We start from the raw sequence: 18,044 nt of genomic DNA on the forward strand, positions 1-18,044 counted from the left end.
ATGGTATGAGATGCAGGCACAAGTAGGTAGGTGCTTCGTTCCTATAGTCAGTAATTGTGTAGGTTTAGTTGGGTTAGCTTATATTAGGTTTTAATTTGCCCCAAGTGTCCATAGAAATGTGACCTGATTGAACAGTGCGCATACCTGACTAACCCGACAGCTGACCTAACCTCAATCATCACACATATTTGCAACCTAGCCAAGACCTGCATGGCAGTAGCACCCAGTTATAGGTAGGTACTCACCCTAACTCAATCTTACCTGCTAACTTAAACTTGCCAACAGTTAGCTCACCTTGCCAAGCTGCATCCAGGGAAACAGTCAACTGAGGAACTGGCTCATTGGGTGGTTGGTGTGAGTCTGTGCGTTTAAAGTGTTTCTTCTCTGAAGCTGCTCTGCACTGCTGTATGTCATGTTAGATGCTCAGAAAAATGTGGGAAATGATAACTAAGCCAGGTACTTTAGTGCTTTGTTAATGCTTGAGAGATGAACAAGTACAAATCCTGTGGGACACAGCTATGAGTTAGGTGCTAGGTGAGTATGTTATGTGAATGTGCTGGTTCCCTGTTTGACTGTAGTAAGTATACAACAAGCACAGGGTCACAGTTATATTCAATCTCCACATAAACATACAACAAAAACGGCCATATAGCCTCACTCCGAACACACCACAAATAACTTAAGCCTTTACAGGCACAAAAATGCTTTGATTTACAGGACAGGTATACAACATATCCTCTGTCCTTGGGGATCTTGCTGCCAAGTTGAGGTGCGATGACTGAACTTCAGGATTGATCAACCTTTTCTTCTTAGCCACTGCTTTTATACGAGAAAGACTTACTGCTTGTTTATAAGCTGCGTTGAAAATTTAATGATCCGCCTTCAATTCTGGCATGAAGGCACAAATAAAATAGTTCCCTCTCCTCTTGGAATACACAAAGCAAAATATTTAATAACTTTTAGTGGATGGACAAGAGCAATTTGAATTAGCATAGCTTTCCCTCAAGTTAACTTCTGGCACTGATGAATTACAATGACACCTCTGATCCAATAAGATAAACTTGGAATGTGTAAACCTGCCTAGTCAATCATGCAACAGATGAACTTTAGGTCAACATGATATTTATTCGCTTCATATTTTGTAACAAACGCGCAAAAACTGCAATATAACAGCACTATATGCTTTTTGACAAAATGCAATAGAAGTAAAACTTAACGCTGATGGCATTCATTCTTAGTGGAAATGTAATTACAAAATATTTTGTGGTAACTATTGAATTTCAGCTAAAAACAGTGCACGGTTTAAAAAAGAATCATTCCCATGACGGTCCATTCTTGCGGTCCTGAAATCGCCACTATTTCCGGCCTCTCCAACGCAACTCGTTGTCCAGACGTAAATATGCGTTCATTTGAGTCAAGTGGGGAAAATGTAAGAGTTGGTCCGATGACGTAGTCTGAGTTTTGTATTCTTGAGGGCAGTTGAAGGAGCGCGCCGGAATCGGAAGGTTGGACGGAATTTTGCTGCTACTAGGCTTTTTCAGTTGCAACCTTTTCCAGGCTTCAATAATTGAAGTTTCTAATTGTCAGCAGCTATCGTTTGGCGGTAAGTGTTATGCTTATTTTCTGTGAAAGAGCAATCTGACATGCCTCGTCCGATAACCATTTTCAGTACAATTTACCAATTTTTCACCGCAAGATAGATGCATATCAGTGCTCAGACATGTCGTCTTTTAGGTGTTTCTTTTGATGAACCCATGCATAAAACGTTTCATTGCTGATATACCTATGTGTCCAGTTCAGTTCAAAGTTCAAACCATCTCTTTTTGCAAATGATTTACTGAAGTAAGTCTTAACATTCACCATCCCCAGAGCTATCAGTATTGGTAAACCCAAGGGTAAATCTGACCAGTAACCGGTGGTCCGGTGGAGTACTGCAGGGCTCCATGTTGGGACCACTCCTATTTCTCCTCGGTCAATAACCTTGGAGTTCTTCCAGATTACTGCACCATACAGTAAAGTACAGTACAGTATGTTAAAGACATCATACAGTGCTCACACTCCTCCCAGGCTGGAGATGAGCTAATTCCCAGCCAGCAACTTCTGGACTCTGGGCCATTGCTGGTTTTACTACCTATGGCTAGCTCCTGCATTTGCTCAGACCAAAGCACGGGCAAGGTATGGGGCTCTACTGATCATCATTGAGTTTAACACAGATGGTGCCAGAGCTTCATATGGAGCCCTAAATACCATCACTGACCTATCTGCACCTGCCTGACCATCTGGCACTGTCCACTGACCTATCCTTACCTGCCTGATCTACCATTACTGACTTGCTGCCAAATCGAAGGTGAAATGATAGTGATTAGTGACCAACCAGATTATTGGCCAATACCCAAAGCGAGTACATCTCTACTGGCCAGCTATGAGTCGATCTGGATGCATTTCTTGAGTGGGCTTATAGATTGTCCAAGCAAGCAAATAGGTGCATCCTATATGAATACATGTGCTCATCTGGTAAATCTGCATATTTTGTGTACCATCACGGATGACCGAGCACGTTGAATTCCCTCAACATGGCGCCTCCTTCATACACAACTTGTGTGCGAGTTGGGATGTACTAACGTAACTCACTGAGTCCCAACAATCATTTCTGCGGAGTACGTCCGGCACTGGACGGAAGCGGTCGGCACCAACCACTCTGATCCCACCGCTGTGGCTCAATGTTTCCCGTTTCGTCAACTCATCCGGTATCGAGACGGGGCGTCGCCCACCGGACATCGTCCAGGAATTTATTCGTTGTCTGTATGGTGCTGAGTTGCTGATGTCTACTAATTCCTTTGCCTGTCATGATGTGCCGAGCGGTACAAGTTTCTTGTCGGTCTGAGCTCAGCAAGGAAGGTATCTGATAATTACTGTAGAATGTGCGCTTCACCGAGAACCCGGCACTTAGGCGATGAATGTGACAACAAATCGTCTCATATTTCGTTCGCTTTACAGGACACAATGGGTCGAAAGGCTACGTTAGCATGCTGCTGCCTAAATCAGTGGGCTCTAGACTTTGAGGGAAACCTCTGTCGAATAGTGGCCAGCGTGAAGGAAGCCAAAAGCAGGGGAGCTACGTATCGCACGGGACCCGAACTGGAAATACCGTAAGTCTAGACGCAAATCTGAGCGTAACATTTTTGCTAGCTCTCACTTGGAAATTGGATATCGATACGTTTGCTGAATCTAGTATTTGCCTGTTTATTACACCTTTAACGTGCAAATTGTGAAATCTCTTGTAAATGTTAAATGCCAAGTCTTTCAAGGTCCTCAGGGGTTCACATTTATTTCGTACGCTGTTCAACAGAGGCTACAGCTGCCAGGACCATTTTCACGAGAGTGACACGCTGCTGCACTCGTGGGAGGTGCTGGCGGAGCTGCTGCTGCACCCCGTCTGTCGCGACATCATCATCGACGTGGGCATGCCGGTGATGCATCGGAACGTCATCTACAACTGCCGCGTGGTCTTCCTCAACAGGTCAGTGGTGGTAACGACAGGGTCGCCGGTAAGTGCGAGTGGTGGTGGTGGTGGTCGTGTCGGCCAGTACTCAGCGTCGGGTAGAAAGTACTCCGACCATTCACAGCATTAATTAATAATTATGTATGGCATACACGGATATGCTCATTTCCACCAGAGGTACACGATGCTGCAGGCTGCATCACCGCTCGGTATTGACCGTGCAATCGTGTTGTGTAGGTACTCAGGAGACGTTTATTGTGTCCAGACGACAATTGAAGTCTCAAAAGTACCTATCAATGTTTGCTTGCAAAATGCTTGATTCTCTCAATTGAAGTTGTTGAATGCCAAACATGACTGTACTATATCATGTGCTGGTGTGTATGTTTTCAGTAAGATCCTGTTGATTCGGCCCAAAATGACGCTGTGTGACACCGGCAACTACCGGGAGACGCGCTGGTTCACCGCTTGGACAAAGGTACAGAATGCATTACCATACGTTTTTTAACCGCGTGTTGTCATGCTTGAGCGAATAATGAGCGTTGACACTTGACAGCAATTCATTTTTCGTAAGTGAATCGAATCGGTGTAACGCTACCCGATTTTTTTCTTTCCCTGGGGCGAATGAGTAATACATCATCCAATGCCGTTTTTCTTTTTTCGCGATCCGAAAAACTCCTGTATGATGCTCTGAGCGACATCAGGGTTTCACATAATCATCTCCCTCTTCCCCACTGAAGTCTGCACCCCAACAACATTCTCTGACCTTTTCCTCCTTACCCTCCCCCTTTTTCGTCCCCAGCACCGTGAGACGGAGCCGCACCACCTGCCGCGAATGATTGCCGCCATCACGGAGCAGCGCACCGTACCGATCGGAGACGCCCTGCTGGCCACGCGGGACACCTGTGTCGGATACGAGATCTGCGAGGAACTCTGGAGTGCGGATAGGTGAGGCGGCGAGTGGGGTAGGTTCGGTCACAACTGCGCTGTCTAATGACTGGACATCACGAGACGCTTGCCATATGCTTAATACCCGCAGCGTGCTTTGCCCCGTGCCATCCGACCGTTTTATAACACGCGGTCGTATTTCCTGCCTCCTCCCGCAGCTCACACGTGGCGCAGACCCTGGACGGCGCTGAGCTGATCGTGAACAGCAGCGGCTCCCACTTCGAGCTGCGCAAGGCCTACGTGGTGTTTGACCTGATGCGCTCGGCCACGTCCAAGTGCGGCGGCTGCTACCTGTTCAGTAACATGCGCGGCGGGGACGGCGACCGGCTCTACTTTAACGGCGCGCCCTCGATCGCCGTGAACGGCGAGTTCGCCGCCGCCGGCCGGCAGTTCGCCCTGGAGGAGGTGGTGAGTGGATAATTCAGGGAGGGTGGATGGGGGATGGGAGGGTAAAGATATCATTGTCCGGTTTTGTCAGAATGGAATTTTGATTTTTTTTATTTTTTTTTATAAATTTAGTCCGAATGGTTGAATGGGTGGATTTGAGGAATCAGAGCCCGCACTAAGCATAGCTTGTTGTGCTGACCCTGACCCCTCCACCCGATCGCGCAATTCCAGCTGTATGGCAGAATTTTGTCCGAACGTTTAACGTGCCCTCACGACTGGACACGGCCCCCTCCGCCGATTTGAGTAAGACGTTCAGTATAGAGCTCTTCTAGTGAAAGAGATGAAATGATTAGCACGCAAGCCTCTTTAATGTACTCGAACTGCATCTAGCTGAAAACGACTACGATTTCTTCTGACGTTATTTTATAGCGGTTTGTCATTCTGCGTACGTTACACTGGAATGCCGCAGAAACGCCACCCACTTTACCGCTTTCCATCTCCACCGGCTTACACGTTCCGAGCTGATCACTGAATTACCCTTTCTCGCCACTGCAGGAGGTCATCTCGGCCACCATCGACCTGGAGGAAATCCGTACCTACCGTAACCGGATCAGGAGCCGGCAGATCCAGGCGGCGGCGGCGCCCTCCTTCCCCCGGATAGAGGTCGACTTCAGCCTGTCCCGAGACGGCGACCTGGCACTGCCCTCCTGGACGCCTATACAGGTGCGACAGGGGTCGGCGTACCTAATGAGACCTGATCGGACGGGCCTGGGCTGTTTTGGTCGAGTGCGTGGTGGCAGCCCGTGACTGCTCTGATATTGAAAAAGTGCTGAATCTTTTAAGACTTTAATCTATAAGATTCCTGTTTGCGTTGCAGCCAAAATTGTGTCGCTCACACGCGCCTTTTTATTTACGATTTTGTTAACCATAGGCATTCATTAAATTTGTTTATCTATAATCTGCTCAGCACACACTCCTGACTCCATGCTAAGTGCCTCTCACTCCTATGTAACTTCATTTCCATCCGCCGCGCTGTGCCGTCGCAGGCCGCATTGTTACACTAGCCTCCCCCGTCTCCGCCAGCCGCACTACCACCCTCCGGAGGAGGAGATCGCGCTGAGCGCCGCCTGCTGGCTGTGGGACTACCTGCGGCGCAGCGGCCAGGGTGGGTTCTTCCTGCCGCTCAGCGGCGGCGTCGACTCCTCCAGCACCGCCTGTCTGGTGTTCTCCATGTGCCGGCTGCTGGTCAGCGCCGCCAGACACGGTCAGTGGCGGGGTTGGTCTGGGAGACGGTTAGTGGGTAGGGTAAGGCCGGGCGCGGGGAGAACTAATAGTCTAATCGATAGTCGGAGAGGAAAGATAATAGCTTATCGATAGTCGTAGGGTAGAACACGGCTTTACTGGAGTGATACACGCTCGAGCACAGGTCACTCATTGCAATCGTTGTTATGTGATGACAACGTGTTTTATGCTGTTTTGATTTGACCAGCAGAGAAAGTCGGTATAACTAGGTACTGTCAAAGGACTGCACTTTGCGAGGGGATAGACACAGACCCAGAACAAGTGTCTCACCTGCCCCCTCCCTCCCGTCACAGACACGCGCACCCTGGAGCAGGTGCGCCGGATCGCCGGCGACTCGGAATACACCCCGACCGATCCACGCGAGCTGTGCGGCCGGCTCTTCACCACCTGCTACATGGGATCGGAGAACTCCTCGGCAGAGACGAGGGCACGCGCCGCACAGCTGGCGTCCGAGATCGGCAGGTGGGGCACTGAGGGGAAGGAAGGGGATGGTATGGGAGAGGAAGAGGTTTCAGATTGATGAAAGGTTGGTAGCGTAAATGTTAGCATTTGTCGTCAATAGTGTTATTTGTATTGAATCGAAAGCGGTCGAAGGGTAAACTGTTTTAGCGTCGAAGAGCGTTTATTCGGGAAGCCATCCAACCATTAAGGCGGCCGCACACTGGGCCATTCGGCGGGCGAGATTCCGCAAAAGCGGAATTCCGTAGGCGACATTACGCCCCCGCGGACGCCGAACCAACCGCCGAAACGAAAATTGTGACTGTGAAGGGTCGGCAGCCAGCTGTTCACGGACAGAGTGCGCATGCGCGCGGACAGCCGCGGAATCGCGGAAAAAGCTGAACCGGTTCAGCTTTTTCCGCGACTTCACCACGGAAAGCCGATATTGTGGAACTTGATACTCACTAACTATTGATGGTGTGGCCGAGAAATAGACTTAAGTTGATAAGAAAGCCGTAATGTCAGTTCTTTCCTCGCAATAAATGGCTCTATGCACTAAACTGGCTATTCAAAAAGTAGGATGCTATGTGCCTCTCCACAATTGTCTTTATGTTTCTTGCATTTGTCGACAAACACGGTTGTTTACATTAATCACGAGCTTTATTTTTTTGCAACTTCCTCCAGAAATTATGTCAAATCAATAGATATTCAAAACTTTATTGTACAGAAATATAGCATAATCGCATTAAACAAGCAAATATTGCATTTGCTTAAATGTATTTAGTTCACATTCGTTTATATTTATCATAACATATTTCACATAAAGTTCCTGAAAATACTAAGTAGAAAATCGCACCGCCGAATGGTCCCGTAAACTGCTGAAAACAAGCGGAAAGCCGCTGTAGGAATGTCGCCCGCGACATTCCGCTTTTGCGGAATCTCGCCCGCCGAATGGCCCAGTGTGCGGCCGCCTTTACTCGTAGCATGTAACCCAGTGCGCGACCGTCCCCCGTAGATGACCCAGCTTCCCGTTATTGACCCTCGTGTTTGTCCCGTCTCCAGCTACCACCAGAGTATCGCCATAGACGTGGCCGTCTCTGCTGTACTGGGAATCTTCACCACCGTCACGGGACTGGTGCCCAAGTTCCGGGCGCGCGGCGGCACCCCGCGAGAGAACCTCGCCCTGCAGAATGTACAGGTAGGTTATTTGTCGCGGGAAGTGGATTGAGGAGATAGGCCTGCAGGAAAGTTTGGACGGTTGTAATGTGAGCGCTGTCGCTTTTATAACTTTCTGGTATATTTTTAGACGCTTGCTTTTGGCTGTTTTTTTCTTCTGGAACCTGTAATGCTGCTTAGCAAGAACATGACATCTGGAAAAGAAACGTGCTTAGCTGCGCTTTAAAATGCTTTGTTGTGAGAGCGTTATCCTTATGCACGATTAAACGCTGCCAGTTCGCTGATGTTTACTGAACGAACGATATTTTCACCGAGCACTCGATTTCTCCTCTGTTTACCGTTTCTCCTCTGTCCCCTCCCGTCAGGCCCGTCTGCGAATGGTGTTGGCCTACCTGTTTGCCCAGCTGACCCTCTGGGTCCGAGACCGTCCCGGCGGCCTGCTCGTCCTGGGCTCGGCCAACGTTGACGAGTCTCTCCGCGGCTACATGACCAAGTACGACTGCAGCAGCGCCGACATCAACCCCATCGGAGGCATCTCCAAGACAGACCTGAAGGTGAGAGCCGGGCGAGCGGCGGGTCCTAGCCGGGGGACTGGGCGGTCAGAGGCGAGCGGGAGGAATAGCGTGTAGACGGCCGCCTCAGGATAGGATGGTTCTATTGATCAATCAAACTAGCAGGAAATCAGGCCGGTGGCACGCTACCATCGACCAAACTGGGCCGCTGATTGGTTTGGACGGAAGTTGAGTGGCGATGATGGTCTACTTTAATATCTTTGTTTATATTCATTATTATCCTGTCAACTTCTTGAATATCCGGTAACCTTGCATATTTTGACCGTGCATTTTTTGTTTTCGCGTTTAAGCAAAGAATGAGTCTCATTCAACATTAGCAAACCCCTGTGTTTAAACAATGTATTCCCTAGCCGCATTGATTACTCGAACATTTTTCGTGTTTTAAACCGGCTCTTCCGCCCGCTGGCTTCATTCTTATTCCTAACCTTGTGCACAACCCTTACCTCGGCCGCAGGCCATCCTTGTTAGCAGACAGGGGGCGCCCCACTCGCCGTACACATTAGACCAATTATGCTCCACGTGTCATCCGTGACCCCTTTCTCCCCGCGTCTGCAGTCGTTTCTGCGGTACGCCCGGCGCAAGTTCAGCCTGCCCTCGCTGGACGGGATCCTGGAGGCGCCTCCCACTGCCGAGCTGGAGCCCCTGGCCGACGGGCGACTGGCGCAGACCGACGAACAGGACATGGGTGCGTACCAGTGGTTCTTAGGCATTGTGGCAATTCAGGGGACGAACAGGACATGTATGCGACTTTGACTGACTGAGCAAGCTCATGGATATATGAATAAGCGGAAATGCGTGCGTAATACGTGAAACACTATGTCGCACTCACTAGTTAAAAGAGTCATTTCACTCACTAGTCTCGCTGTTTTTATCACTCCTCAGCCGGTTTTAAAATGCGTTTGGTATTTACCTGTGAGCAAGCCCCTGGCTAACCTAAGTCTCACCCCCTGCGCTGCATCCAGGCATGACGTACGCGGAGCTGTCCGTGTACGGAAAGCTGCGGAAGGAGCACAGCTGCGGCCCGTACTCGATGTTCTGCAAGCTGATCCAGATGTGGGCCGACCACTGCACGCCCGAACAGGTGGGTGGGGACGGCATGAGCCGGCGGGTGGTGGTGGGGTATCTGATTCTACACGAGTACCGTCACTGGTTTATTAAATCAGTGGCTAGTTTGCGAAATCGGCGATCGTTCATGAGTTCCCAAGGTCTTTTTTTGTTGGGTTAGGCCCTTTCGGTCCAATTAGACCATTTCAGAGCCGGAAGGATGATAGGAATTAGGGGGAGACATTGGTCTGGGCAGGCACCCTAGTGAGTCACCGGGGCTGAGCCCATCCCGAAGGACGGACCGACCAGCCCCAAGGTACTCACTGCACCCGGCTACGGGGTGCGCTCCCTCGGGAGCAGCGATGCCACTCCAAGGGATAAGATAAAGATAAAGCCCGCATGAGATAAAGTTGCCTGTCCAGCCCGGAGGGGGGTTGCGGCGTGGAGGAGAAGGATTTCTGTATCCTGAGGATAGAAGCACGGAAAGGTCGATGATGACACCCTGGTCTGCGTCTACATATTGTATGTCGTCACTGTCGCGGCTGAACCCGGTGAGGACCGGCGTTTGCTCGTAGTGCCAGCCAGTGCAGTGGCGGTGGTGCTGCCCTCACTCGCCACGGAGCGAAACTACCAATAGCTAGGTCCAGTGCTGCCGTGGTGGCGCTGTTGAGTGGGGGATTTACGAGTCGTATCCACAACCGGTGCCTGCTCGGGTGGATCCTCTGCCACTCTGAGCAATCGGCATGCTGTTGCTTTTGTCCGTATACTTTAAAGTACTTGACATTTATACTTTTTTAGAATGTAGGTATACTAGAAAAGTAAGAACAGAAAGTTAGATTCAAGTTTGAAGAGTGAGGAGAGAAGAAGGAATGAGAGATCTGGATGACGATGAGGCATATGACTGGTAAGCAAAGCCCATGACCAATTTCAGGGGGGAAATCTGAGCAACGACGATCTGGAAATGATACATTCTGTTTATGATTCTCGCCTCGCAGAGGTGTTCGAGTACTATTGCTCATTTGATTGTGTGCTTGCTTCTGATTTCTGATCTTCTAAGTCGACTTGGAAAATGCAAACAACCGATTATAGCAGGTAGGATGTCCCTGCTGTCAATCGGGGAAACAAACTAGGGTGTCGTGCTATTGCTGCTCTATGGTGAACGATGACACAAGTAGCTAGGGTTTGATGTCTTTCATATTTCACAACCGACTCAATAATTATCCATCCCATACTATTGTTTTTTGAATTACTGGAGTTTTTTTACATATACAATAAGAAATTGTTGACGACCTTGACGTCGACGTTGTTTTACAATCTCAAATAAATGGCTGTATCTCGATCTATTCGCATGTGAAACACAGTCGTCAGTCACCTTTTGAATTATATGAGTAGTTACTAGTTAGATCACGAAAGTCGAGACACAATACCAAACCTAGCTGGGAGTGGGTTATTTATGGCTTTTGAATTCTACATGTTCTGCTTTTCAAGTTAATTGATTGACAAGATGTTGACTATCTTTGTCGACATGACTGAGTCAAGAATGTAAAATTTCAGTAGCATTATTTTTGATAAATGATTCAGAATAGATGTCATTGGGGTAACGCCCGTTGGTGGTAAAGGAATAAATGAAATGAAATTACACAATTATGTAAATGTCCCACTCATGGACTAATCTGGCCTCGGTCGTGATGCTCATCCCGTGTATTTAACAGATCAGAAGTATTTTCCTTTTATATATCTCACATTTTGGTAATCCAGTCCTGAAAGAGGCTCACAGGATATTATTTGCTGCTTTCAAGGTTACCATTGCTGTTTTAATCAAGTGGCATGTCGTTAACAGCATTGGGCTCAACATTTTACGCCTTTTTCTCCAATGGCCAGACTGGAGTCTGTCCATCCTGCTACCCCCCCCCCCCCCCCCGATAGGTCGCTGAACATGGGATCGGGTCACTGAGGTAGGCTCTGGTAGATTCGGTCGAAGAATTCCTTTCGATCAAACCTAAAGTAAACTTTGATGCGGAGTGAACTGGCGCGAATTGGTGCAGCGTCCGTCCGCTCCCAGTGCCCCGGCCGTGCTCGGTGGCCCGGCGCACCCATCGGCCCGCCTCAGTGACCTAGGACGGCTGAGGACAGTCGCCAGCCGCAGGGACTGGGGACAGGAGGCAGAGGACCAGGGGGATGGGGGCGGTGGCGGGGGCAGAGTGGGCTGCGCTCGTCAGTTTCGACACGACGGTCAGTCGGTATCGCACGACAGGTCTGGATAATAAATGACAAACATGAAAAGAGAGTATGAGAGAAAAAAAAAACAGGGAAATACTCGTGCATGTATTAATGTTGGACGGAATACAGGAGGTGCCGGAAAAAGTATCCAATATGCTTAGACCTGGGTCGTTTTTGAGAAACCAAGTGTAAAATTGCCGTAGTTTTTCATTTGGCGCCGGTGCCGCGGTTTTCCCCCTCTTGTAAAAATGTAGCGTGACTCTCCTCCAAAATTCCGAACCTTCTTTCCTTCTCCAGTAGTGTAATATGGTATGACCGGGACGCAAGCCGGCTCTGGAGCGCCTGGCCTGCCTCAACGAGCAGCAGACTCAAATGGCTGGCCGTGGTTTAGCGGGACAAGAAAATAAACTCCGTCTGTCGTTAGGAACGAATCTATTAATCAGCGGACGAGTGCAGTTGCAACAACACGTCTATCTTTCTCCTGTAGGCACTGCTTGACCACTTAGTATCCGCAGTAATTGGTAGGCAATGGAGAGTTCCTTTCGTTTTCGGTCTCGACGGCATTACATTTTGTGTGTGTGTGTGTGCTGCGTTTCTATGGAGACGCGCCATTTGGTTTATGTGTAAATTAATTCTTTTTCTGCTGCAGTAGACTGTAGTTAGAACTGCTGCAGAGATGGCCGTATTTATTCTTGGCACTTGGTTATTAGGTGTTGATTTTTATCCGCTGGGACTGAGAGCGTGAGATGATGTTTTTTCGTACTCCAGCGTAGATGGGTAGCCATTCGGCTTCCACGGTTGACAGTGATGACATCAGTCATCTTTTGCAAGCTCGTTACGCCGCTTGATAGCTAAAAAACGGCGCGCCAATTTTGGGTACCTGTTAAGGAATTTATTGAAGTTTAGTATGACGAAGTTAAAATAAAATCGATAGGAAGATATTTGAGATATCGAGGTACTTTTAGTGACGTCAATATTTCTGAATTTTCGACCAAAAACGGCATATGTTAAAAAAAGCACATAAGATCACAGAACAGACGTAGAGACATGCCGTAAACGCCATTAGACTCCCAATACAATGGACAATCAAATGGTTATCTTCGATTTTTGTTTATTATCGCTCTTCATTTTCCAAATCTTGAACCGAATCTGGGGAATTTCTCGTGACAACTTCACGACCATGATGCATGCATTTCTTAAATCGATATTTTTCGACATAACACGTACTGATATGATAAAATGAATGTCACCGTCGTGTTCTACGCCCAAGAGTACTCGTGACACACGTGTCATCTGCTGAGAATACCAGTTTTCATTTTCGGTGATATATGTGTACCTGATTGACCTGACCTCGACCCTGACCTATGCTTGACTGACCCCTACATGAATCTGACATTCGTGTAACACTTCTATGAAGGATTTTGCATAGTTTTGAGTTTTGGCAGAGTTTTTGACGAGAGACGCCCAGTGCGAGGTTTTTACCCTCATGCTACTGAAAGCTCAATTTCAGGTGTTTGACCTGACCTTGACCCGACCTGTGACCTTAAAATTCAACTTTCAAATACTTTCAAAACCTCATCTGAAGTGTTTTTCGCGCTCTTTCGTTTGCCGCCGCGTGCGTTTAGCTGCGCTATTGGTTCTTGAGTTATCGGCTGGGGTCATTTAACGCCCCCTCCCCCCCCAGCAAACGATGGATGGTGGAATACTCCAGCAACTGCCGGGTTTTAAGTCACCAAATATTCAGTAATTTCACTCGTTTTTATGCTGTGTTTTCTTGCTCTATTTTATTATACTTTTATCATATTGTTAATGTTGAATATTAGAAATACATTTATGTTCTCATTTTAAATATTTGAAGTTTGAACCACTTACTTTAAATATGTGGAATATTCTTACTTCGGCTTATTTGGAAAGCTGGCAGCTGCGCTAGTTGTTTGAGCGAGAGGAGAAGGATCCCAAGCTGAAGTTATTTTTTGGAATATTGATTGGTTTCATTGTTTCTTTTGAATAACAAATGTTTTTCTATCGCTGGTATTTTATTTTTAAATTTTAAGATGATAGCCAGCCAGTCGACGGTCGTATTTGCCTGTTTTGCTCGTTTGCACAAACACCACTGCACACCACTCGTCCGATTGATAATCAACAGCCGTCGCGGGTGCACAGTTCACGGGTGCCGTGATCTGTGTCTGTGTCGCTGACCACAGCAGAATGTGGTGCACAGGCCGGGGTCAGGGAGGGGGCACCCCGTGCACCGTCCACTAATCAGCTCCGGGGACGAGCGGCAGGCGTTCGACTGCTGCCAGGGCGCCCTCGCGTGTTGTTTGTCGCTCGCGCACCCATGTTTGTCCGGTCAGCATCTGTACCCGTGTTTACCGGCTGCCGAGGTGGCGGGGTAGGAGACAGGAGGGCCGAGGATGCCTCTGGCGGTGACCCGGTCAGAGGCGCGGACGGCGGGCGAGGCAACGGGGTCGGGCGTGTTTATAGAGATGCAGCAGCAGAGGTCGATTAGGTGAACTCAGATACCGGTGTGATGAGGGACGCAGCGATAGTGATTGACGATGTGAGGACGGGACATGTCACCGGGCTGTGGGCCTCTGGCAATGTCAGGGCCCGCTCAGATGCAGATGGGGCTCATAGCGCTGGTCGGCAGGGTGACACTTTCAGGTTTGACACTATCAGAACGGATAATTTGATTATATTTTAAGTGGCTTTCCAAGTGATCCGCTCCAAGCCTCAGTTATATTTTGCTCATCAGTTCTCCTCGTCCTGTTCTCCTCTCATCAAAAGAAGACAGGATCCAGTTCCTACTGCTGCTTCTGGACACCTCCACCATCCATACATTGCCACGGAGTTGGCCAGAGAGCCGCGACCGTCCAAGATGCTGTGCCTAATTTGGAGTATATCACCGTCCCCACTCTTCTCATGATGCGCCAGGTAGCGGAGAAGGTGCGTCACTTCTACCGCTGTTACGCGGTGAACCGGCACAAGATGACGGTGCTGACTCCGTCGCTGCACGCCGAGGCGTACGGGCCGGACGACAATCGGCACGACCACCGGCCGTTCCTCTACCACGCCGCCTGGACGTGGCAGTTCCGCTCCATCGAAGTGGCTGTGAGTTGGCGGCGGAGGGAGAGAGGGCGGCGGGGAGGGGGACTAGGGCTGAGTGAGGTGGGGGAGGGAAGTCAAAGGTCGATTGGGGTGGAGAGAGGAGACGGGAAGGGGTGGGGTGGGTTGTGAGGGGGTAGGTGGCGTTTCTGCTCATGGCGAGTATTTGAGATCGGGCAGTAGTTGTTTGGTAAATGTGTTTGTGCACTGATACATTTTGTGTCTTCAGCCGCTTGCTATGGTATGTTTTTTGAGCGGCTATGTGTGAGTAGATGCTTAAGCCGTGTTCTATAAATAACAAATAATTGGTTATAATTGCTAAATGTGTGTCATTGTCATGCTCTTGCATTTACACGTACCTTGGCAGAATAATTACTTTCTGTGTGCTCCGGTGTTCTGGTACTGATTCTCTGTGCCGCGTCGGCTGCCACCAGCTGAAGCAGCTGCAGGCGGCGCAGGAGGGCGGCAGGTCCAAGGACCGGTCCCAGCTCACTGACCGCCAGCGCAGAGAGCTCAACGACTTCTCCCGCACCGGCACCGGCGCCGGGCACAGCCGGCTCAACACACTATCAAAGTCAGGTGGGTAGCCGGATAAACACACTCACAAGGTCAGGCTAGCCCATCCCAGCCTCTCTGACAGTGAGCCCGCCTGGCCTGACGATTTCCTGTATCGGAGGCCGTCCGTCCTCATGTCCCTGAGGCCGCCCGACGCTCCGTCTCTGGGACAGCACAGTGCCCCACCCTTCTGTATTTAAGACAGTTCTCTATCTGCACCTGTCGCTCGTTCTATCCTGTCGTCCTGCCTGTCTATCGCTCGTCTACATATCTGCACCTGACAATCTTCCGACATGTCCCTCTAACGTCCGTTCTCGTTGCAGGTGACGGCAGCGGCGGTGGCGGTATCAAAGTGTCTCACAACATCGCGCCGGACCAGCCGGACGCCGCCAAACGGTGCATCTCACCCAGCAACCCGCAGCAACAGCTCAAAGCCAGTCGACAGGCCTTTCACCTGGTGTGAACACAGGTGGAGGCGCGGCTCCCTCCGCGACCCACCGAGGAAGGGCGTCTCCCCGTGCTGGGTTGGTGGGGATAATATCAGGAATAGAATGGGCGGGGAGAAGAGAAGAGAAGATTGTTGTGTTTACTCTTGAGGACTTTCGTGGGTGGTGTAGACGGCAGTTGGCCCATATACGGGCATGTCTAGCGATTTTATTGAAATGATTTAGTACTATACCTTTAGTGTCCCTTGTTAGTGATATGTTAGTGATAAACTTGGATGGTAGAGCGTAGGAATAGCGGCACAACTGAGCACAAAAGCCTGACCCGATCCCATTATGTTGTGTGCCAACCGTGAAATAGGTATAATTATAGGTAATATAGGAAATAGGTATTATTATAGGAAATAGGTATTATTATAGGTACCCATGCCATCAGTATGTTATTGTTAGGCATTTCCTACCACCGCAGTAACGTTATGATCAAAGCGCCCACTGCCTTAGCACTCGCCGCGCACAACTGGCGTATGTCATGTGCTTGTTGTTATTTTACCCGTGACTGTTTGGCTGGTATTTGCCGTTGACGGTGTGTGAGCGCTGGTTGTCGCTGCAGGGAGTGAAGTCTGTATCGCTGTTCTGGGCTCAATGTCCTGATCTCACTGCCCTGGCACTGGCTGCCTGCCATTAAGGGTGGGGACTGGTCGACTGAGGGTGCTGTAGCACACAGTGAGATATCTGTAGTCGCTTTTTGGTGCGTGTGAGGTCAGGGAAATTCGCGGTCGTCTGACCCGCGTCCAGCCTTCTGCACTCCGTCCGATACCGGGGCGACGGACGGCCCGAATGGCCCCGTTGGAAGCTGCCGATCCTGTCGGCTGTCAGGAGCTCAGGGGCCCAGTCGGGGGCCCTGCTGCGCTGTCCCGGTGCCGACCGTGGGGTAGCAGCCGGAACCCTGCTGTCCCGGTGCCTACCGTGGGGTAGGAACGCGCCGACTCGCTGGTCTGCCCCGGTGGTCTGTGTTATTTGAAATACTCTGAACGCTGACCGACCCATCGTAAACGGGTACACAATCATATCCCCGTATTCGCGGCGTAATTATCGTAGCCGGAGCAGGATGATAAGTCATGAGGCCATCGGGTTGGAGATACTTTAAGAAATGTCCGGTTAAATGTCGGATGCTCTGTGGCCATGAAATGATCGCCTAAACTTGTGGCTGGTGTAGTAGGTACTTATCATGTTAATACAATTGTGTCAAATTGAAAATGTTTTGCATCAAGAAGAGACATTGCTTTATGAACGACTGGTTGATTATATATTTTTATTGGAGTCGACGTATTGTGGGCGACAGATGGCTGATTCATGAGTCGCGAAGGATTACGCTTATGATGATACCACTGATACCAGAAGTCCAGAAGTGTGAGTTTCTGTTACCTCAGACTTCCTGTAAGCTATTTTCCAGCTTCATTTCTACATGCTCTTACTTTATCATACATTTAAAAAAGAATATTTTCTAATAATTATGCGAATGCATTGTTATTCTTATCGTTCCTAAGTTCCTTTTGACTCGTAAGGTTTATTGTAAACTTAACTGCACAAAAAAATCATACAAAGTGAGAGCTGAATACGGGATATTCTCCAAAGCAGTAAACCAGCGTCAAATTTAAATTGATTCCTATATAGTGTAAGTTTTAAGCATCGTTCGCCTGGTTACATGGACTCTTGCTTGCGATATTGGGGGACCGTTTAGTTGTCGACGATATCAAAAGTTGTCATTTACGGTGCAATTGTTCCTCATTGCACGAGCCACTAGGGGCTTCACCAACACCCCCTCTTTCGAAGAAGAACGCAATCAAATATGGCCCCCTTCCCATTGACATGTCACCCATTGGAGCCCTCTCAGCAGTGACGCTCCGCAGGCTGGCATCTGTTGTCGATGGTCCGACCCCGCCGCGCGGTGTCCTGTCCCCTCCTCCGTGACAACGCGCGCCCAGAGACCCTGCCAGTGGCCGGGGTTTGTACGGTGACGGTGGCGGGGGTCGTTTACCGCCTCCGCCCCGATCACAGGGGGTGGTGGACACAGCGACTCGGGGGTCACTAGGCATGACTGTTTCGGATACTAAGGCCGCTGTTTGCTACAGATCGGTGACATTGGCCATGTCGGAGTTATAGGAAACTAGTGGCCCTGATTGGTGGGGTTACCGAACACGGCAGGATTCTGTTGTCTCCTGCTATTGCTGACGAGCACCACCCAGCAATCTTGTTTTTCTTCACATCGGACGAGTGTTGGCGTGCTTACAGCCATGTGTTTTATATCATGGTCTAAAATACCAGCAAATTACTTCATCCCCTTCCAAAAAGGGC

At 49.4% G+C, this 18,044-nt stretch overlaps 2 protein-coding genes across 3 annotated transcripts in view; one reads left to right on the forward strand and one right to left on the reverse strand.

The window, feature by feature from the left end:
• Window positions 1-15,132, reverse strand: part of LOC122383309 (translocator protein-like) — a 34,306-nt gene extending 19,174 nt beyond the window's left edge. The window contains exon 1 of the mRNA XM_043369608.1: window positions 15,051-15,132. The gene's annotated coding sequence lies outside the window, so the exon portion shown is untranslated. The remainder of the gene's footprint in view (window positions 1-15,050) is intronic.
• Window positions 1,409-16,946, forward strand: LOC122383307 (glutamine-dependent NAD(+) synthetase-like). Of its 2 annotated transcripts, XR_006256813.1 has the most exons (17): window positions 1,409-1,603; window positions 2,998-3,149; window positions 3,350-3,520; window positions 3,893-3,977; window positions 4,302-4,447; window positions 4,606-4,855; window positions 5,390-5,557; window positions 5,918-6,098; window positions 6,430-6,598; window positions 7,637-7,772; window positions 8,116-8,304; window positions 8,878-9,007; window positions 9,285-9,403; window positions 14,521-14,697; window positions 15,126-15,270; window positions 15,570-16,052; window positions 16,108-16,946. XR_006256813.1 is itself a non-coding variant. In XM_043369599.1 (16 exons), exons 2-16 carry the CDS (start codon window positions 3,004-3,006, stop codon window positions 15,707-15,709), a joined length of 2,352 nt encoding a protein of 783 aa, XP_043225534.1. In that variant the 5' UTR covers window positions 1,453-1,505; window positions 2,998-3,003; the 3' UTR covers window positions 15,710-16,049. The 2 variants fall into 2 exon arrangements, 1 of the variants encoding a protein (XP_043225534.1); XM_043369599.1 differs by lacking the exon at window positions 16,108-16,946 and having other exon boundaries at window positions 1,453-1,505; window positions 15,570-16,049.
• Window positions 16,947-18,044: the final 1,098 nt, after the last annotated feature.

The sequence above is a fragment of the Amphibalanus amphitrite genome, unplaced genomic scaffold (genome assembly GCF_019059575.1).
Source record: "Amphibalanus amphitrite isolate SeventyFive unplaced genomic scaffold, NRLGWU_Aamphi_draft 000160F_arrow, whole genome shotgun sequence".
In the NCBI taxonomy this organism is placed as follows: domain Eukaryota; kingdom Metazoa; phylum Arthropoda; class Thecostraca; order Balanomorpha; family Balanidae; genus Amphibalanus; species Amphibalanus amphitrite.

Bases quoted from the DNA above. Each gene is read 5' to 3' on its own strand.
- LOC122383307 (XM_043369599.1), top strand. From the start codon at position 3,004: ATGGGTCGAAAGGCTACGTTAGCATGCTGCTGCCTAAATCAGTGGGCT. The intron at 6,099-6,429 runs GTCAGTGGCGGG...CTCCCGTCACAG, and splicing joins GGTCAGCGCCGCCAGACACG to ACACGCGCACCCTGGAGCAG. The intron at 8,305-8,877 runs GTGAGAGCCGGG...CCGCGTCTGCAG, and splicing joins TCTCCAAGACAGACCTGAAG to TCGTTTCTGCGGTACGCCCG.